At 41.8% G+C, this 21631-nt stretch overlaps 2 protein-coding genes across 2 annotated transcripts in view; both read left to right on the top strand.

Moving 5' to 3' along the window:
- The window catches only part of LOC119652118 (fibrillin-2-like), a 35437-nt gene extending 14244 nt beyond the window's left edge, over positions 1 to 21193 (top strand). Inside the window, exons 6-12 of the mRNA XM_038056059.1 lie at positions 7927 to 8483; positions 8670 to 8864; positions 8935 to 9095; positions 18841 to 18947; positions 19021 to 19385; positions 19465 to 20205; positions 20256 to 21193. Of these exons, the coding sequence (XP_037911987.1) occupies positions 7927 to 8483; positions 8670 to 8864; positions 8935 to 9095; positions 18841 to 18947; positions 19021 to 19385; positions 19465 to 20205; positions 20256 to 21165 (3036 nt within the window). The 3' untranslated portion in view covers positions 21166 to 21193. The remainder of the gene's footprint in view (positions 1 to 7926; positions 8484 to 8669; positions 8865 to 8934; positions 9096 to 18840; positions 18948 to 19020; positions 19386 to 19464; positions 20206 to 20255) is intronic.
- On the top strand, positions 7760 to 9302 carry LOC119653198 (von Willebrand factor D and EGF domain-containing protein-like). The gene is made up of 4 exons (XM_038057761.1): positions 7760 to 7941; positions 7994 to 8483; positions 8670 to 8864; positions 8935 to 9302. Exons 1-4 carry the CDS (start codon positions 7809 to 7811, stop codon positions 9101 to 9103), a joined length of 987 nt encoding a protein of 328 aa, XP_037913689.1. The 5' UTR covers positions 7760 to 7808; the 3' UTR covers positions 9104 to 9302.
- Positions 21194 to 21631: the final 438 nt, after the last annotated feature.

Here is a 21631-nt window from a genome sequence, read left to right as displayed (position 1 = left end):
TGAATCGACTGGCACCTATTTTGATTAAATAAATAACTTTTTTTAAGATTTATAGTCGTTTCAAATTTTAGTACCAAAACGCCATTTCATTTGCAACAACCTAATACATATGCGTATGCATTCCAGGCTAGTTATTATATAAATGGGACAAGTGTCTACATAAATATTCTTGCGCAAGAAATACACGAAACCATTCATACCTGAAGCGTCAAGCTTCCGGTTTACGGCTTGTTTATATCTGGCAATATTTTGCCAGTAATATTTTAACAATCGGACTATATCCCAGGAGAAAATATGTCAGCACTGTTGCAGTAATTTATTATTTCTTCAAATGAAACATTTGAAAATCCAAGACCTTGCGAAAATTAATATGCCGTAATCGGTTTGGAAATCAAATAAATATTCTTACTTCAATAATTTACAGTTCATACATTTTAGGTTGCGACGATGTTATTACCCTTTCTCTTACTAGGCATCACTTCCGATAAAATACGGACGATGTGACTTCAACAGTTTCGGTCAGGGTCAATATTATACGTTATCCAATCGTGCACCAGTCATTACTTTTGTAAGGACCCCTTTTTTCAGTTGCAAAATGTCGTAATCTGCGGCATTTTGAGATACTCAGTAGAGCGAACGAAACGAAGCCGAGTCATTTCAAGTTTGTAATTCAAAGTGAGTGCATGTGAACTGATCCAGAAAAAAACGAAGCGAATGTACCCAGGAAAGAATAACAAGTCGGAAAATCGGAAGCTTGACGCTTCAGGTATAAAAGGTTTTGTGTTTCCCTATGTAAGGAGCGTAACGCAGTTCTCCATGGGCTGATAGCATTGACTCGAAATATTTAAATCGCTCAATTCTGTCAATGGCAGTAACCTGCCCAGAACTGAGCGATTTAAATATTTGGGGCGAAGCGTTTTGGATGGTGTGGTCACGTTATTCACGCTAACGAGGATTCACTTACCAATATTGCTCTGAACATCGAAGTCAATGGTAAGTGACAAAAAGGCCGAAATAACCGTGGCTTAATACGCTGGATGGAGATTTAAAACCCTCGCGATTACATCCAGATCAGGCATTTGATAAAATAAAATGGCGAAACCGATCACGATGAGCCGACCCCGCTTACGAACGAGACAAAGGCTGAAGGAAATGAAGATGTGAGGAGCGATGAGTGCATGACAGCTCCGTGTCACATAGCTACAAATTCCATTGCCCTCTATTTTTTAGAAACCGATTCAAATAAATCATTTGATGGAAAGACCTGTACTGACAATACGCTTCACACTCTGAGTTTAATAGTATTAGCAAATGTGAAGAATTTAACATACATCAGATATAAACAAGTCGGAATACCGGAAGCTCGCGCTTCGGGTATAAAGGTTTTGTGTTCATCTTATGTGAGAAATTTCAACCCACATTTTTCTATCCCTATATAGCTACAAACCCAACATATTTCTTCATATTTTTCCAAATTACGAGACATACGTAGATATTACAGCCATAGATATTACGCTCACCCTAAACAAACAAACTGCCTATTACCGAATACTGTACACATATATGCAGGTATATAAATTGATCGTACCCATATTTCCAATTTACGTCTTATATCTATCTGAATAAGCACTACCCACAAAGTTCATTAGCACGCATATACTATATACCCACATACACAATTGATATTCATATACAAATGACTAAAAAACTAAAACAAAATAATTCTTTGGGACCCCATTCATAAGAACTCATTTGGGTGTGGTATTGACGAATTGATATGTGATGATGACGTCATGCACGAAATTCACAAAAAATGGTAAAGTTTTACCCCCTATAACTTTGTTAATAATAGTTGGATTTTCTTCAAACTTGACCAGCTTGTGCATTATGTTCTTCATTATGCACGCATGCCAAATTTTGTACTTCTGGGATGAATATAAGGGGGGTTGCCGGGTAAATTTCTAAAATGTGGAAATATACTATTATTAACTTTATTTGTGCAGATATCGGAACCGGATATATTTTGAGGTTGGATAGGTTCTGAGAACGAGACCTGTTACACTTTTTGTGGGTCATATTTTGAGCCCTCACTCCGCCATGTTTCACCCAATATCAAATATGGAACCAGTTTCGAAAAGTACTAATTGAGACCTTTCATTTGATACCCCACATGCAATATTCTATGAAAAAAAATTTGCACCCTCCATTCACATGTATGGGGAGCCCCCCTTAAACTTAACACAAGATTGCGCCACTTACTGCATGTAAAGGGAACACCAGATTGCATACTCTCATCAATTTTCGTGACGATCGGTCCAGCCGTTTCCGAATAAATCGGGTGTGACAGACAGACAGACAGACAGACAGACGGACAGACAGACACCGTCTCGATTCTAATAAGGTTTTGTTTCACACAAAACCTTAAAAAGGGCTGGGGAGAAGTAGATTCGTCATGAATGGGGCTTTGATATTTCACTCGAATGTCAATTATTCTCGTTAATTATGACGTCAGCACCTTATTTGTTTTTCATGCGTATGCATGACACTGCCCTGTATGCCGGAAGGATGAATTTAATGGGAGTTTTTCAGTCAATTTCCAAAAGCTGCTAATATACTATTAGTAAGTTTATTTGAGCAGATATCGGAATGGGACATCCTCGAGGCTTAAAACACGCTGGGGAGAAGTAGATTCTTCATAAATGCCATTCACGCGAATGCCAATTATTCTCGCTTCTTATGACGTCAAAGGTTAGTATAGGTCCAATGGCGAAACGTGGATTGGAACCCACGATGGAGCATAAAACCCGGGAAACGCCTGCTGAACCAACACCAACAGCTCTACTATCAAATCCTATCTCCATTTTCACGTGGTGACTGCTGGGAGCTCCTTTTTAATGAAAAGCTGCAGACGGAGAAGGATGAAGGCGAATCTTCCGCCCCTGAAAACGCGACAAATTTTTACCAACTGGTCCTGCAAGTTGGGGGTTGGGTAGGGCTGACAATCCTCCACAGAAAACAACTTGCTACAGGAGCCTCGGACTGGACGGTTTACACAACGACGAACCCGGCAAGAACAACGGAATAACGATTTGCGTATTTTCTCATGGAACGTGCGCTTTCTGTACAGAGATGAAGTTGCTGAGCAGCTAGCCGATACCCTGTCCCAATATAGGGCTGACGTAACAGCGTTACAGGAGATGCGTTGGACAGGGACCGGTTTACTGGAGAAGAGCAGCTACACCATATATTATAGTGGCCATCCAGTAAACCATGTGCTCGGAGTAGGTTTCTTAGTCAGCCAAAAAATGAAACCCGCTGTTATCGGCTTTGGAAACATAAGCGAACGGCTATGCACTCTACGCTTCCTGGGCAAATTTAGAAATATAAGCCTCATTAACGTTCACACCCCCACAGAGGGGACTGCAGAGTCGTAGAAGGATACCTTCTACGAGGCAATATAACGAACCCTCGAAGCCTGTCCCAGATATGATATGAAAATCATACTTGGGGATATTAACAGCCAAGTAGGGAAGGAGCCCATATGCAGTCGATACGTTGGCTCCCACAGTGTAAAGTATTTAAACGCACAAATATTAAAACACAAAAAAAGTCCGTCAATTTGTCTTTATTTCAAATGTTTCGTGCTCGATATTCGACCGAAATTATTTATCTTCTAAAATCTTCTACTTTATTGTTTCACCGCATATCTCCGATTGAGATCCTTTCTTATCTTAAAGCGTAAAACTGGACAAGTGGAAGGGTTTCAAGCTAAACCTGTTTTCACACAAACATATTCACCACACACATGTATTATTGGCAGATCTCCGTCAAGATCTATTCCTAATTTTCTCATTTGTGTAGGATTGCAAGCTATGGCAACAAGTTAGTACGTCTACTAATTGCGTGTTACCATGCTCGTCCTACACGTTTAACTAAACCTCTTCCACGACAATTATGTAACTACATAGTTTTCATCCGATTGCGCATTGATAATCAATGAGTAGGAGACACTTTAACTCTCATTGCACATTCCGAATACGAAATAAGTGAGAGACATAGAGCTCATATTTTGTCTCAGTTTTAGCTTTTTACACATTTCAATTTCACCACTTAACACACAGCTTACATCGAAATACAAATGATAACGGACTGCGGATCATTTAATTAGTAGTGTCACACGAAATGGTTGTTGGAAGTACTTGGTTTGCGTGGAAAGCGGTTCACAAACAGACGAAGGCTTCTCCAGATGGGACCACTTTCAACCAAATTGACCACGTGTTGATCGAACGCCGCCACCTCTCACCTTGATGATGACATTGATCATATAGCCCGGCCAATATAGACTCATTTTTTTCATTTTCAAAATCATTTTTATTTAAACCAAATAATATATAATATAATAAAATATATAGATCGATCAATATAGACTTGGATCAATATCTCGTTGGCTGATGCTCCGAGTTCGAATAACAACACCACCCAGAATCCCCTAGGACAATCACGTGAGAGTTAACACTGAAACCATCCACAACACAGCCTTCCGCAACACCTATAAGAGGGAAATGGATGTCGCAATAATCACAGTCAACAGAAGTCCTGGAGATGAAACATCAACAAATGATCTTCACAATCACCTGAAGAACATTATCCTTGATACGGCCACAAACATACTTGGTCTCAGCAGCAAAAAGAGTCGGAACGGCTGGTTTGACGATGAATGTAAGCTAGCAAAGGCACGGCAGAATGCCGCATACCGAGTAATGTTGCATTCTCAAAGAACGCAGGCACACGCGGAGACTTATCATGAACTCCGGCGAGCGGAGAAGTGACTTCACAGACAGAAAAAAGAAGCCTGCGAGAACCAACAGGCCTGTGAACTCGAAAAGTACAGGGAGCAACCGAACCAGGCGTGGAAGTTTTACCAACAAGTCAGCAGGGTGAAGCCTTTTGCACTTCGATGTTCATCCTGCCGAAACAAAGAGAGAAATCTGATTTCCGACAGAATGAACATATTGGAGCGATGGGTTGAGTACTTTGATGAACTACTGAACAACCAGAACATCGGCGAGTTGTAGGTCCCGTCAGCTGAAGACGGCGGACAAATACTGCCACCTCCAAATATGGGGGCGATCAATTACACCAAGTGATTCATCAACTTATGCTCAATCAGTGCCTGACGACTAGCATAGAGGCATTCACATTCTCCGCTATCTTGCTAGACCGGATAGCCCCACACGCCCAGAATATCATTGGCTCATACCAAAGCGGATTCACTCCAGGCAATTCAGCAACAGATCAGATTTTCTCTCTGCGGCAGGCGATGGAAAAACTGTTGGAATATGGACATCAGTTGCACCATCTATTCATCGACTTTAAAGCCGCCTATGATAGTATGGCCAGGGTAAAACTGTGCACCGCGATGGAGAGAATTCGGTATCCCAACGAAATTGATAAGACTGTCTAGGCTGACCCTGACCAATGTGCGACGCCAGATAAAAGCAGCAGGATTACTCTCAAGACCATTAGACATCAATAACGGTCTACGACAAAGGGATGCCCTATCATGCGTCTTATTTAACCCGGCGCAACAACCGGTATCCGGTCTAGGCCTGACTTAATAAGGAACTCCAGAAATCCCGGTTTTGCGCCGAGGTCCACCAATTCGATATCCCTAAAAGCTGTCTGGTGTCCTGACCAACGCCATCGTTCCATCTCAGGCAGGGTGCGCCTTGTCTTCTTTTTTTACCATAGATATTGCCCTTATATACTTTCCAGGTGGGATCATCCTCATCCATGTGGATTGAGTGACCTACCCACCGTAACCTATTGAGCTGGATTTTATCCATAACTCGACGGTCATGGTATCGCTCATAGATATCGTCGTTAGTAGGCTACGGAATCGTCCATCCTCATGTAGGGGGCCAAAAATTCTTCGGACGATTTTTCTCTCGAACGCGGATTTTGCAATTTTTCTTGCTAAGAATCCAAGTCACAGAGGAATACATGAGGACTGGCAAGATCATAGTCTTGTACAGTAAGAGCTTTGACCCTATGATAAGACGCTTCGAGCGGAACAGTTTGTGTAAGCTGAAATAGGCTCTATTGGCTGTCAACGACCGTGCGCGGATTTCATCATCGTAGCTTTAATCGGTTATGATTTTCGATCCTAGATAGGAGAAATTATTAACGGAACATCCTCCAGAATAACGGCCTGAGGATGTCAAGGAAGGGAGGGAACCTCAAAGGCTGCCTATCTGACCGAAAAGGAACAGCGACCTTTTCGGCCACTCAGGATGGTCGTTTGATCATCACAATTTTATGTTTCATTACACGTTTCTGATGCTATGGTCACCTAATTCGCGCTAACGAGAATTCCCTGGAGAAAATTTGTCTGAACATGGAAGTTTGATGGTAGACGACCCGCGAAGGCCGGCGAAAGTAGCGTTTGCTTAATACGTTGGAGTGTGATTTGAAAACCTCGCAGCTGTACCCAGATCAGTCCTTTGATAGAACAAAATGGCGCAATCAATTAAGACGAGCCGACCCTACTTTAGAATAGGGCAAAGGCTGAAGAAGTAGTAGCTAGTTTGCTTAGATAGATGAAGAATCTTATATGAACCGGAATTGCTGGTTATTTGGCGGAGAATTAGGCATGGTTTGGTCATACCTGCTATCTGATGGAAAAAATCAAAGTTTACCGTGTAATTGATAGAGTTAAAAGCTAAAAAAATATGTATGTATAAAAATTTCACTAAACTAGAATGAAGGAAAGATATGGATACCAAGAAACCTATATTCCAGATGGATAGATAATGCTAGAATTAATGTTTTCAGTTTACTCGATTGAATGAAAATATTGGTGTACTTAGACCTGGCCAACTAAAGATCCAGATTTGGGTTCAGTCGAAAATGTCTAGAAATTCTTAGCCAATATCGATTGTGAAAAAACACTTTAAAAATACCGAGAAAAAAATATTGAAAAATCTCTCAAAAAATCAAAAAATTACTGGACGAAAATCATGAGCATCTCAAAAATTTGGGATTATCAATATCTGGTAGATATTGAAAAAGAAAAAAAATACTTTGCTAAATTTCAATTTAAAGCTTTTTATCGGAAATTTTTACATTGCCATAATTCATTGAAAAAGTTCTGAACCTTTGTTTGTCCTTTTTGTTTAAAATTTTCTATTCTATTCTAATCACGTTAATATCTACATCCACACATGTTCCAAGTAATAGCAGATGAGCACTTCTGCTATCTGATTTATCCGTGAAATCGCCACCACTGAATCCTCTCAATTATCAATCATCATGTAGCCTACGCAAATGCTGATATAAGTGAAATTTAAACCATGGCTTTCAGTTGTGAATAACCCTCTTGAAAGTCGCAATTTTTTGGAAAAGGGGTTTTTCTTATCCCAAAATGGGTAGTCTCCCCCAAAAGTACCCTCGTTTATTTTTTTTTATTCTGTCGCATTCCACAAAATACGTATTATAGAAAATTTAAAAAATGAATGTTCCTACTACGTATGTACTATGATTATAATTCATAAATAGAATGTGTATATTTGTGGATGGAATTCAAAATCCCATCGATAAAAAAGACGCGTTAGTTGTGTTCATTTAGTAAATGAAATAACAAACAAAAGATTCGTATCATTTTCCGGCGTTATTACATTTTCCTGGTAACTTCCACAAAAACTGCGCATGTGGCCCTTTATCAGAAAATTAATGATAAAATGTATTTGCGATTCACTTGTGTAGCTTAGCCTCAGTCTTTTCTGAGCGTGTTCATAGTTCGTACTACAATGAAACGGGCCTTATGCATATTTATCCACTTCCTGCTGGTTTTATCTATCGCCAGTCAAGAAGAAGCTCCAGCAAAAAATAAAAGGAGTATTTTCGGAAATCTATTTTCGACGAAAGAGTGCATTAAAAATGGTTCGTAGAAATAAGCTGACTTTCTCCAGATTCATTTGCTCCATTTATCCAGGTGCGAAAATCATGTCCCCCGATGAGGTTTGTTGTGAAGGATACAATCTAACTGCTGATTTTCGGTGTTTTCCTGTATGCGATCCGGCGTGTGGTAATGGGATTTGTATCGAGCCGAACACTTGCCAATGTTTGGCAGGATTCACACTTGACTTGTCTGGATCCTGTGTTCCTACCTGTCCCCGGGGTTGTGTCAATGGGATATGTTTACCAGATGGAACGTGCGAGTGCAAACCTGGTTACGCATTATCACAGAATAGGAAACTTTGTCAACCGATTTGCTCAAAACCTTGTTCTTTAAGCATGAATTGTACTGCTCCAGACGTATGTGCATGCCCCAGGGGGTACCTAGCAGATCCAAACGATGCTAGAAGTTGCAGGCCAGTCTGCGAGAAAAACTGTTTAGGAGGCGAATGCGCTGCTCCCAACTCATGCTTTTGCTATGTCGGGCATAAACTTAAAGATGGTGTCTGTCAAGCGGAATGTAAAAGGTAATTTTATCAAAGAAGCCATTGTTCTATTTCAATTTGCAACGTTAAAATCGGTAGGATAATGTGAGCAAATACATGTATACGTATACAAACTACTTTTACATCTGTTGCGCATAGAATCTAACAAGTCCAAATTGGAATGCAATATTCAAAATAGTTCTGTCTTTTCTGTAACTTAATTCACAGTGGCTGTCGAAATGGGAAATGTGTCCTTCCAGACGTTTGTGTGTGCGATCCTGGATATACCCTCAATGCAACAACTGGGCTATGTGATCCAGTTTGCAATGAATGTGAGAATGGTTACTGCATTCGCCCCAACGGGTGTAAATGTGACGAAGGATACGTCAGGAGAGGCAACACATGCAAACCGTATTGTTACGAGTGAGTTGTTTCTTTTGCAATAAATGAACAGAGTTGGAATCCCATTTTGAATAAATGTTCGCTTTTCCAGTGACTGCATAAATGGGTACTGTATTGCACCGACCCAATGTATTTGCATGGATGGATATGGGAAGGATCCGAGTGGAACGTGCCTGCCACTCAATTGTAGGACGCGTTTCACAGAGAAGGAGTGCACAATTTTTCATCGAACTACACAGACGGGAGTGCAAAGTAAATGATAGTGAACTTCGCATACTATCTATTCTTGTGTCACTTAAATCATTTTCCAAAGATATTTATGATATTTGTAAAAGGATGTACAATCCATAATATGATAGGTGTAACCCCTAATTTTTTTTTCCTAGAATGGTGTTCACTTAGGGTGAGATAATCATAGGCTCAATAAATGAGGAAGTTACTGTATTCGGGTACAACATATCAAGATTCTTTCTCTCGCTCTTTCAATTTCACAATTCCCATCCCCACATTCATTTACATCCAACATCAAACATGATTAATTTTATTTATTTTGAGAAACTTAATAATTAGTAGCTTTCCCCTAAACCCGAAAATCCATTTACATTTGTACAATTCCAATTTGTATTTAATAACAGTTTTCTAAAAGTGCAATATTGAACAGACAAAATGTTCGGTGACCCTTCCGCTTGCACACAAACTTGCCAAGGTTACTTATGTTATCATTGAATGTAGGCAAAGCAGTTGGCCTTTGTTGGGACCACTTGGAACTTGAAGTTCAGCCGGGTTGGCAAGAGCAAGGATTAACAACATCCGGACCGCCTGACGACATTGAATGTGGATCAGCTGAAATCAGTCTTTGGCAGTGGAGGAGGATTGAAGATCGTTTTTGGCGGTTGAGAAAGACTTCCAGATAATTGTTAGTTTGTTCAGTCGAGTTTTCTCCTTCGAATAAGGGATTAGTTCTGTGATGAAAATTGTAACATTGGTGTGTGCAGTGACTAACGCTTATGCATTTAGTTTGTCAGACCCTTCACTTTAGCATGCTAATAGTACGATTTCCACCAAAGCTGGCAGCATTATGCTCAATATTATAGTATATTCCTGGAAAAGTTAATGATTCTCGGATAAACTTTGAGGGGGTGGGGGTGGGGAAGGTGTTCCCAGTTAATTTCTACAAAATATACTTATAGCAAATTTGGTAATCTATAATTATTAATTTTATCTAAGCCGGCATTGCTATACAGAGTGTTTTGAGGTCTAGGTACCACTATATTTTGCCTGCCTTAAAGTAGCTCCAGCAGGTGATCCCGTCTATTAGCTCTGGGGGTCGACTCAAATTCTCTATTGTAAACACTGAACTGGGCAGGACAAAACATGTCGGATGTTAGTTACCAGGCCCCCGAAGAAACGTAGGGTACATAATCCGCAGGTTGGGTGAATAGAACCCGGGTGTGGACTTCGGACACTGGAGGGTAAAACCCATGACCGCCATAAAGGAAAATCTACAAACGTGGAAGGACTGTCAGCACATGGCGCTCCAGGTTTTCCTCGATAGATCGAAATTCAAATATGTCAGCAAACTGTAAAGCATCATCTCAATTGAAGGTGTTAAACGAATGCTGTGCGTGATGAGATGAGACCTTTCATGGATGAAGACATGGGACCTGCTGCACCTCAAATTTCCGCTTTTCTCAGAGAAGTCAAACACGGGGTGATCGAGTCTCTCGCGGGATGGTGTGAGGCAAACTCGGACACATGTCCACCGTGGCATACGCATCTACCTGTTTTCCATTACACATGAGACTAAATTTATGCCGAAAAACATAAAGATTGATTAAATTAACCTGGGGCATGCCTAAAACCTCCTCCTATCTGCAAGCAACGAGGCTAACAAAGTTCCAGGATTACATCTAAATTTTTCCAATGCAAGACCCATGGGTTCGATTTAACTGAATCTGTAACAGTGGATCCGTAAAGGGGCTAGGATCTCTTACGGTAAAAGACGGAAAGACAACCATACTGAGACAATTCTCTTCCTAGCATCTTGTTGCGGTCAACTTACAATACCACGTTGATGGTAAGAGGAAAAAAGTCCTAGTTGCCTCTGCTTACTTCCACTACGATTCTTTGCGTCCTCCACCGACGCAACAACTAAGCAATCTGGTAACATATACGGAATCAAGTGGTATCGAACTCTTAATAGGTTGCAATGCGAACACTCAAGATATTTGTAGGGGCAGAAACAAATGTAATCCCAGACGAGAGAAGCTATTTAATTGCATCACTTCAGCTTGTCTCATAACCGCAAACGTTGCATGTGTCCCTCCCCCATCCAGCAATGCTAAAGTAAAGTATGGAGCAACGACTGCTAAGAAATATTTTTCCAGCATGTCTTACTCTGGGCTACGTGCATTCCTCTTGGCAAAAGCATAAGGTAGCCTTCATACCGAAGCCCGGGAAATATTACTATTCTAATCCCAAAAACTTCAAACAGACCAGCCTGACATTCCTGCTAGAAGTTTCGTGTAAATCCACCTTTCCGGGTAAATTCTCCACTGCATCTAAATCTTCTTGGATTAATCTCGTTAAAACCGCACTAAATTCATAGACAGTAAGCTTGTTACAAGTTGAAAACTATTTATTTAGAAATGAGAAAAGTATAGATTGAAAGTTTAGGTTCATGAAGCAGAGGAGATTGCATTTGCAAATTCACTTAATATATAATATATTTTAAATTTTACTACGAGAGAGTGCGTGTGATCACGCTGACGGTTGAAGCATAAGAGACCGGTTCTTCTCCATGCGGTCCCTCAGTCTCCAAACAATGGAACCTTTTCACCGCTGGTTCTCCACTCCTGTGGCGAGTTCTAAAAAAGCCACAGAGAGCGCCGGCGGCGTCATCTATCCGCTCGCATTACCAACATTCGAAATAAATTTCGAAATAAATTTCGAATGTTGTTAATCCTGCCACGTCACAGAAGGATTGTAGATGAGGGTATTTCTTGGCAATTAATTGAGCATTTGATGGTGAGCCCTTCCAGAAACTTTGAGATGCCACCAGAGCGCATGATGTAAATTATCCTTTAATTAAGTGAATCTAGGCTATGCTAACGCAGAGATTGCTGTGTGCTGAAGTTGGTGTCGATCGCTACCTAACAGCAGAAACAACTAAGGGTTGCCCGAAGGAGCTATGCATTCGCCACTTCTGTAGAGTATGTTGATCGACTCACTACTGTGCGAACTGTAAAATTTACCAATACACGCTCAAGCGTGTAATGATGACGTGGCTGTGCTTGCTGTTGATCACGATCTCGGAATGGTATTTATAAATATACAAGATGCGCTGATTTGATTGACAGCTATTGCCTTAGGCTTGCAATTACAGTTGATCCAAATAATACTACCCTTTTATTATTTACCAAAAAAAGAAAACTGAATGAACTTTGCCTCCCTGAGATGTAGAGTAGAATCCTTCAACTCTCCGAAGTAGTGAAATATCTGGGAGTCACACAAGATAAAAAATTTCTTTGGAATAAACATACAGAGGTAAAGTTGAAAGAAGCTCTCACAGCTTATGAGCTGTGTTGACGGACCTTTGCCTCAACATGGGGACTCAGACATCAAATCCTAATGTGGGTATACGTTGTTATCATTAGGCCGATATTTGCTTATGCATCCGTAGGTTGGTAGGTTAAGGTGAAACAAAAGAGTTTTCGCTATAAACTAGCCACACTGCAAAGAACAGTGTATCTGGGAATTACCGGTGCAATGAATACGACATGTGGCGCTCAATTTGCAGCCCGTGTATATATTTATTCGAAGCACTGAAACGAGAGCAGCTCATAGACTAATTCGTTTAGATCCAGGAGGAACAACGGAAACGGGAGGCACAGTGCATTGGAAGAGTCACTGGCAGAACTGAATCCAGTTTTCGCAATGGCTCCTGATTGTCAGGTCCCCATACATCTGTTTGGTAGAAGATATAAAGCTACCCTGAAACGTAGGGAGTACTGGGTGGTCCCAGAAGAACGCATGGCGGATGCTTCAGGCTGTGTTCATAACGACAGGTGACAGAGCCTAAATGCAGCTAGACACACCAAACTTTCCCTTTCGAAAAAAACGTGATTGAAGGGTAACATAGGTCCCAGGGCGAAACCTGGATTGGTACCCACAATGAAGCATAAAACCTTAGAAATGCCAGCTAAACCACCACCAACAGCTTTACTACCAAACCCTATCTCAACCTCCACGTGGTGACCGCTGGGATCTCTTTCTTACCGAAAAGCTGCAGACGGAGAAGGATGAAGGCGAGTCTCCCGCACCTAAAAACGGAACAAATTGTACCAACTAGTTCTCCAGGTTGGGGGTTGGGTAGGACTGACAACCCTACACGGAAAACAACTTGTTACGAAGCCACAATAGGACCCTCGGACTGGACGGATTATACAACGACGAACCCGGCAACGACAACGGAATAACGATTTGCGCTCCCTGTACAGAGATGAAGCTGATAAGCCGCTAGCCGATACCCTGTCCCAATATAGGGCTGATGTAACAGCGTTACAGGAAATGCGTTGGACAGGGACCCGTTTCCTGGAGAAGAGCAGCTACACCATATATTATAGTGGCCATCCAGTAAACCATGTGCTCGGAGTAGGTTTCTTTGTCAGTCAAAAAATGAAACTTGCTGTTATCGGCTTTGAAAACATAAACGAACGGCTATGCACTCTGAGCTTCCGAGGCCAGCTTAGAAATATAAGCCTCATTAACGTTCACGCCCCTACAGAGGAGACTGCAGAGTCGGAGAAGGATACCTTCTACGAGGCAGTAGAACGAACCCTCGAAGCCTGTCCCAGATATGATATCAAAATCATACTTGGGGATTTTAACAGCCAAGTAGGGAAGGAACCAGTATTCAGGCGATACGTTGGCTCCCATAGCTTACACGAAAAAACAAATGATAACGGATTGCGGACTATTCAACTAGCAGTGTCACACGAAATGATTGTTGGAAGTACATGGTTTGCGCGGAAAGCGGTCCACAAACATACGTGGACTTCTCCAGATGGGACCACTTTCAACCAAATTTACCACGTGTTGATTGGACGCCGCCACCTCTCAGCCTTGATGAATGTCAGAACATATAGGGGGGCGAATATAGACTCGGATCACTATCTCGTTGGCATGGTGCTCCGAGCTCGAATAACAATACCACCTAGAATCCCCTCTGACAATCAGGTGAGTGTTAACACTGAAGCCATTCACAACACAGCCCTCCGCCACACCTATAAGAGGGAAATGGATGCCCCAATAATCGCAGTCAACAGAGGACCTGGAGATGAAGCATCCACAAATGATCTTCACAACCACCTGAAGAAAGTTATCATTGATACGGCCACAAACATACTTGCCCCCACCGCAAAAGGAGTCGGAACGGCTGGTTTGACGATGAATGTAAGCTAGCAACAGAACGGAAGAATGCCGCATACCGAGTAATGTTTCATTCTCAAAGAACGCGGGCACGCAGAGACTTATCACGAACTCCGTCGAGCGGAGAAGCGACTTCACAGACGGAAAAAGGAAGTCTGGCAGAACCAACAAGTCTGTGAACTAGAAAAGTACAGGGAGCAAGCGCACCAGGCACGGAAGTTATACCAACAAGTCAGCAGGATGAAGCCTTATACACCTCGATGTTCATCCTGCCGAGACAGAGAGGGAAATCTGATTTCCGACAGAATGGGCATATTGGAGCGATGGGTTGAGTACTTTGATGAACTACTGAACAACCAGAACAACGGCGAGTTGGAGGTCCCGGCAACTGAAGACGATGGACAAATACTGCCACCACCAAGTTTAGAAGTAACAGTCCGTGCAATTCATCGGCTAAAAATTCATAAGTTGCCAGAAGCCGATGGAATTACAGCCGATTTGGTTAAATATGGGGGCGACCAGTTACACCAAGTGGTTCATCAACTTGTGCTCAAGGCGTAGGACAGCGAATCAATGCCTGACGATTGGCAACGAGGCATTATCTATTTCATACATACAAAGGGAGATATCACACAGTGCAACAATTATAGAGGTATCATGTTGCTGAGTACCATCTATAAGATATTCTCCGCTATCTTGCTAGGCCATACGCCCAGAACATCATTGGTCCATACCAAAGAGGCTTCACTCCAGCCAAATCAGCAACAGATCAGATTTTCACTGTGCGGCAAAAGATGGAAAGACTGTTGGAATATGGACAACAATTGCGCCATCTATTCATCGACTTTAAAGCCGCCTATGATAGCATAGCCAGAGTGAAACTGTACACGGCCATGACGACGAAACTAATAAGACTGACTAGGCTGACCCTGACCAATGTGCGAGGCCAGATAAAAGCCGCAGGATGACTCTCAAGACCATTCGATATCGACAACGGTCTACCACAAGGGGATGCCCTATCATGCGTTCTCTTTAACCTAGCCCTCGAGAAAGTGATCCGTGATGCTGATGTAAACGCAAGAGGTGCGATTCTCTTTAAGTCCACCCAACTACTGGCCTATGCTGACGATATCGACATCATGGGAAGAACCACCCGAGACGTACAAATTGCCTTCATCCAGATCGAGCAGGCGGCGATTGGCGCGAGATCTTGGGCTGCACATCAATGAAGGCAAGACAAAATATATGGTGGCAACGTCAGCACCGAAGACGAACCAACCAACAACATCAAACCGCACTGGTCGAACAGGAAAAATAAGGATAGGAGAATACAACTTTGAGACCGTTGATAATTTCTCCTATGTAGGGTCAAAAATCACAACCGATAACAGCTACGATCATGCAATCCGCGCACGGTTGTTGTCAGCCAACAGAGCCTATTTCAGCTTACAAAAACTGTTCCCCTCGAAACGTCTCACTATAGGGTCAAAGCTCTTAGTGTACAAGACAATGATGTTGCCAGTCCTCATGTATTCCTCGGAAACTTGGGTTCTTAGCAAGAAAAATTGCGAACTCTTGGCCTACATGAGGATGGACGATTCCGTAGCCTACACAATGAAGAAATCTATGAGCGATACCATGACATCCGGCTCAATAGGTTACGGTGGGCGGGTCACTTAATCCGTATGGATTAGAATGATCCCACCCGGAAAGTCTATAAGGGCAATATCTATGGTAGAAAAAGAAGACGAGGCAGACCCTGCCTAAGATGGAGCGATAGCCAGGACCAGGACGCCAGACAGCTTTTAGGGATATCGAATTGGTAAACCTCGGCGCAAAACCCGCATGTCTGGAGTTCCTTATTAAGGCAGACCGAGACCGGATACCGGTTGTTGCGCCGTTGATGATGATGACGATGAAAAAAACAACGAAGGAGTATTGTGGGCATTCTGACTGGCCACAATTAACTAGTTGGACATACATATGTTCAGAATAGGAATTGTACAATTGTAATTAGGAGGTGGAATCCACGGAGCATGTTCTATGCCAATGGACGCATCGGACATCAGATATTTGGTGCTAATGTGTACCAGTTGCAACGGGTAGTAAAATATCCACTAACAAAAATCCTGCAATACATAAATGAATCTGGGATATTCCTTTAGAGGGCGGGGTCGAATACAACGAGCCACCACGTTCTGAGTGCTCAGAGGCTATAGCTCCTCTCCTACGGCAAACACATGCAGACACATCGAAAAGTAGCCAGCACACGTTTGCATTTTGTAATGATATAAGTAGATAGAAATATCAGGTCGATCATCCTAAGTGGCCGACAACGACCTAGAGGGCAGAGCTATCCCAGAAACCTAAAAAAAATTGGCTAAGTTGACCGTGAAGGTCCGCCCGCAAAAATTGAAGCTGCATCAAAGTGCTCGCTCAGCACGTTCTTGCACGCCTCTGTGCTAGCCAGGCTCGGGAATGTGGGAGGGTCCTTCGAGCGCTTTGATCCTTCACACTTCATTACTACCAATCATCAACGTGTCTATTCCGATGCGTGGGTCCGCACCGGATTCCAAAATAGACATTAATAGGGACTTCGCGACGGCCTATCGAATAATAACCAGAACGCGATTAAAATGGGAAAGTAAATAAGAAAAAAAACGGTTCGACCGCGCGCGTGGAGCCATAAGTCTCCGGACCCGAGTGACCCACAGTCCCAATTATTGCCTCTTCCGCCCCAGATCTTGTATGAGGCGCGGCCCCTGAGGCTCCCACCCTTCCTCGACATCCTCAGGCCAGTTTATTATTTTTGAGATGTCCCTTACGATAGAGGTTCCGCGGGAGCACGGAGAAAAAGAGAGGGAGGAAGTCCTCAAATTACGCTTGATTTATTCAGAAATCATTTTGTATTACGCAGCAAAAAAAAAAATAAAAACAAATATATAAATATAAATAATAACAAAATAAAAAAATAATTAAATTAAATTAAAGAAAGAAAAAAACTAAAAGGAAAAAAAATTAACTGAAAACCAAAAGAAAATTAAAAGAAAAACTTACGCAGGTCGTCACTCCCAGCTCAAAGGATGATTCTGTGGTACAAAGAAAGTTTCTAGCATTACCATATGAAAATTCTAAAATAATTTATAATAGATTAATTCATTTATTGTGCTTCTTTTGTTTTTATTTATTTTATTTTTTTTTTCTACTAAAAAAAACCTTTTTGTGTCCGTTGGCTTCTGCATAGCCTGCAAAAAAACAGCTCTACCGAATCCGCCAGGCCAATGTGTAGTTGCGGGCAAGACTCCCCGAAAATTTCATATCAACTGGGGCCGCCTTTTCGACTTTCTTCCACTGTTCTCTGGTGTAACAATCTATTTCTACGAACGTTATAACTTTTCACTGCTAATATTCATCCAAACCGAGTCTTAATTGTCTTCGTAGCAGTCCCGGAGGATTTCTTTACCCGGGACAGAGACGACCAAGGGTTCGTGCCGTTCACGTCCTCGCCAAAAGTGCCCAAACAAAGACTTCCCGGCCTTCACTTCCCGTTTTTTCTTTAAACCACTGAACATTTATCCTTCGTTACTCTTGTCAATGATTTGAACTTATTCTCGGAATCTTTCGTTAAAATAAACTTGAGTTATCCTTTAGCCCGATGTGATGTTAGTTTTCTTGTTCGAATCACTTTTTTTCCTCGTTTTCAAAAGAAAACGATTTTCACTTCCCAACCCAACTGTCACTTCCTCCACTCCCAAAAAAAACCAAAAACCCCACAACGGTCCTCCTCTTTCTTTCAGCACCGCTTCATTTGCCGCTACAGTGCCTTCAACTCTCTCTAGGCAATGTTGCGGCAACATGCGCCTGCGGATGCGGCAAATCATTCGCCTCTTGTCAAGATCAATTCGCCCGAATGCATTCAATAATATGCAATCTGCGGCGAACATTAGAGCAATTGCACATTATTAAATGCATTATTTAAGCAAATTAATTAAAAAAGAGCCGAATGAGATTCCGCTCCCGTCGTGCAGCCGCGGTCACTACAATTTGATATCATAGAGGAACTTATTTGGCTAGTGAAGACATGATTCTCTTTAGCTTGTTTTTGGCAGATTTAGTGGTAATCAACTGAATTTGCTTTACTTCGGGCTTAACAATTAGCCAGACGTTGTCGTCTACAACGCAGGAAAACACATTATTCCATATTTTTTTTGAACCGGGGTATTATAGGCTGCCTTGGCCGTGGACATAAGAGGTTGATTTTATCTACATTTTTGATTGACCAATAAATTTTGAATACAGGAATTATTTACGAAATACCACTATTGGGCAAGTCAATTTAATCATTATAGTAAGCAGTTAAAATAAAGGATTTTCAGCAATATTTACCGATATATGAATTTTCACATCGTTCTGCCTTTTGGCATTTAAATTCATGCTATTCAACTGAAGAGCCTACCAAAAGTTCGACTTCCACCAGAAATGTCTATTTGCTGCTATATATTTTTTTTTGTTTTTGTAAAACTAAGTAACCTAGGAAGATAATCGCATTTCCGGTCAATGGAAAAAGAAGGGAACGATAAGATTCTTAAAATTAATTATTTGCGGGACGACATTGCAACCTTGTCCCCCTTGTTGGCCTTCACACACAAACCAGAAGCCGCAACGGCCATACACGTAAATAATATGCTCTGTGTGAAACTGCCTGATAAGGCCATGACTGCAATTTACAAATTTTTTAATTTCACAGTTCTTCAAAATGTTTCACTGTGAACATCTGAGTCGAAAAGTTTTGCTTGCATTCCACGTTATTTTGTGTTTTCGCTATGCAGTTGCCAAACCGGGCATCGATACTATCCGGAGACAATATGGCATAAGCGGTCTATTATCACATAATGAGACTATAGTAGGCGAAATCCACAAAATTGATACTTATCCGAACGCTGTGACTGTGGGTGCTGAGCCGGAAAAAAAGGAACCAGAATTACGTATGGAGGATGACTATGATTATTCTGAGTATGACGAAGCAATGAGCAGGAGTTTGTTTCCGGTAAATCCTGAACCGGCGCCTGTACAAAACCCACTTCCTTTTGGAAAATGCCAGGTTGAAGTCTTGTACGTAGAGCTAAACTTTAACGCATAGAAATTATATCCACCCCGAACAATTAAAAGTGACAATAATAGTGTTTTTCAGGACAAGTACTTTGGTAAAGCCAAATGCTCGTGTGCCGCCTGGGAATGGTTCAAATGGTTACTTAAGTATCATCCAGACATGCTGCCCAGGATATGAACCCTATGTTCATGATAAAAACCAATGTGTGGCAGTTTGTAAGAATCCATGCATCAACGGAATATGTGTTCGCCCAAACGTTTGTGAATGCTTCCCAGATCATGTTAGATCCCTAAGTGGTGACTGTATTCCGACCTGCCCTATCTTTTGTCTAAATGGCCACTGTCATTGGAATGGAACTTGCACATGCAATGCAGGGTATGTGTTTGACCCAAGTCAAAAATTTTGTGTGCCATATTGCAGCAGACGATGTGGAGAATTGTTCAATTGCACTTCTCCAGAAATATGTACTTGTTTGAAAGGTTACACTTACAACCACATCAATCGAAGGTGCGAACCTATATGTAGACAACCTTGCGGAAATGGAGATTGCATTCGTCCGGATATGTGTTCATGCTTCGCCGGATTTAGGCTCGTAAATAATACCTGCCAGGCAAATTGTAGTAGGGGTTGTGAAAGAGGACGATGCGTCGCCAATGAAGTTTGCGCTTGTGAACCTGGATGGGCGCTAGATCAAACGGGCGTAAGATGCGAGCCACATTGTCCACAAGGATGTTCAAATGGAAAATGTTTAGAACCTGGAAAATGCATCTGTAATGCGGGATATAAAAATGAAAACAACAAGTGCGTACCACGATGTTCCAGGTAAGTTTAATTATTCATCGATTTCCTTCATCATCACCATAGTTTTGCAGAGGCTGTCTCAATGGAAGGTGTACTGCTCCCGACACGTGCACATGTAGGCCTGGATATACATTAAACTTTTACAGGAATAAGTGTAAGAAAATCACTCATAGGAACTCAGATCCTATTTTCCATCCTGTAGTTGAAGTTCGTCCAGCACCTCCACCTCCAATTTTCAATCCACCTATTATCGTTCCCCCTCCATCGTACCCTCAGCAATCAGCATCAAATCCTTTTCTAGTTGGTGGAGTTGCCAAACCAGCTATTGTACAACCCCAAGTGGAAAGACAACCTATTCAAAAACAAACCACGAAGAAACCGCTTTTTAGTGTTCCTTTGGTCGTGAACCCTTCCGCTCCAGAAATAGCTGCCGCAGACAAAGGCCCAAGCATCTACGATAGACAACCTGCTTTCAATCCGTTCTTTCAATCAAATCAGGACACGTCTTCAGTGATGAAGAAACCAAACTATCTGGAAAAGCAACCTGCCTTCAATCCCAATTTCACTGAAACAGCCCTCCAAACCACACATAAGACTATAACAAGTCCTCGTCGAACCACTCCACGTCCAACCAAACCAAAAGCAACTGCACTGAGAAGAAATTATGAAACGACGTCAAAACCAAGGAAATCATTATTCTCCTTCAATTTCTGGAGCAGTTCCAAAAACTCAACCGAAAAAAGCAAGCAAGGGAAGACAACTGCACCGAAGCCAACCTGCAATAAAGCGTGTCTAAATGGAAAGTGTACTGGCAGAAATTATTGCACGTGCAATTCAGGCTACGTTAAGGCTGTGGGAAGCGAACACAAGTGCATTCCTTATTGTCCTCAAGGCTGTTCCCATGGTACATGCTCCGCACCAGGATTTTGTACCTGCAAATTTGGCTATAAGAAACAGCATGGTAAATGTATCAAAAAGTGAATTAATTGATGAAAATAAAACAAATTAAAGGAAATTCAAAATCACTCGTTATCTAATATCCAAACATGCGGCCCTGATAAGACATTGAGAAGTTTGGAAGTCAAACAGTTTTTCGTATATGTCGCGTGTGACTTCTCGTGAAGTATCTAGTTTGAGGACCATTATCCTGATTCACATTTTCTATGTTAATTACTTGAACAATCTGTGTAGATTCCCTCTTTTTAGGAGGAAGGCCATCTACGATTTTGCTCAAAAGGATTTCTGCTAAATTTTTTGAAGTAAATGGTCGCCCCAATTTCCTTTTCGACTATCGGAAATATTCTGAAGTTTCTGGTGAGGTATTACATCGATATAATTTTCCTGACCGCTTTCGAGGTTTGGAGATTCAAATTTGAAATTTTAGTCGTCAAGTTTCGACCATGGACAGAATATTTATCGTTGTGGCTGCCTTACACAGTTTTGCCGC

Source organism: Hermetia illucens, chromosome 3 (assembly GCF_905115235.1).
Source record: "Hermetia illucens chromosome 3, iHerIll2.2.curated.20191125, whole genome shotgun sequence".
In the NCBI taxonomy this organism is placed as follows: domain Eukaryota; kingdom Metazoa; phylum Arthropoda; class Insecta; order Diptera; family Stratiomyidae; genus Hermetia; species Hermetia illucens.
The sequence above is the reverse complement of the archived record's forward strand: the minus strand, read 5'-3'. Positions and strand labels throughout refer to the sequence as shown.

What these genes read in the sequence shown, in the direction of transcription:
- LOC119653198 (XM_038057761.1), top strand. Translation starts at nt 7,809, where the DNA reads ATGAAACGGGCCTTATGCATATTTATCCACTTCCTGCTGGTTTTATCT. An exon ending in GAAAGAGTGCATTAAAAATG is followed by an intron (nt 7,942 to 7,993) that starts GTTCGTAGAAAT and finishes CCATTTATCCAG; the next exon opens with GTGCGAAAATCATGTCCCCC. An exon ending in TGTCAAGCGGAATGTAAAAG is followed by an intron (nt 8,484 to 8,669) that starts GTAATTTTATCA and finishes CTTAATTCACAG; the next exon opens with TGGCTGTCGAAATGGGAAAT.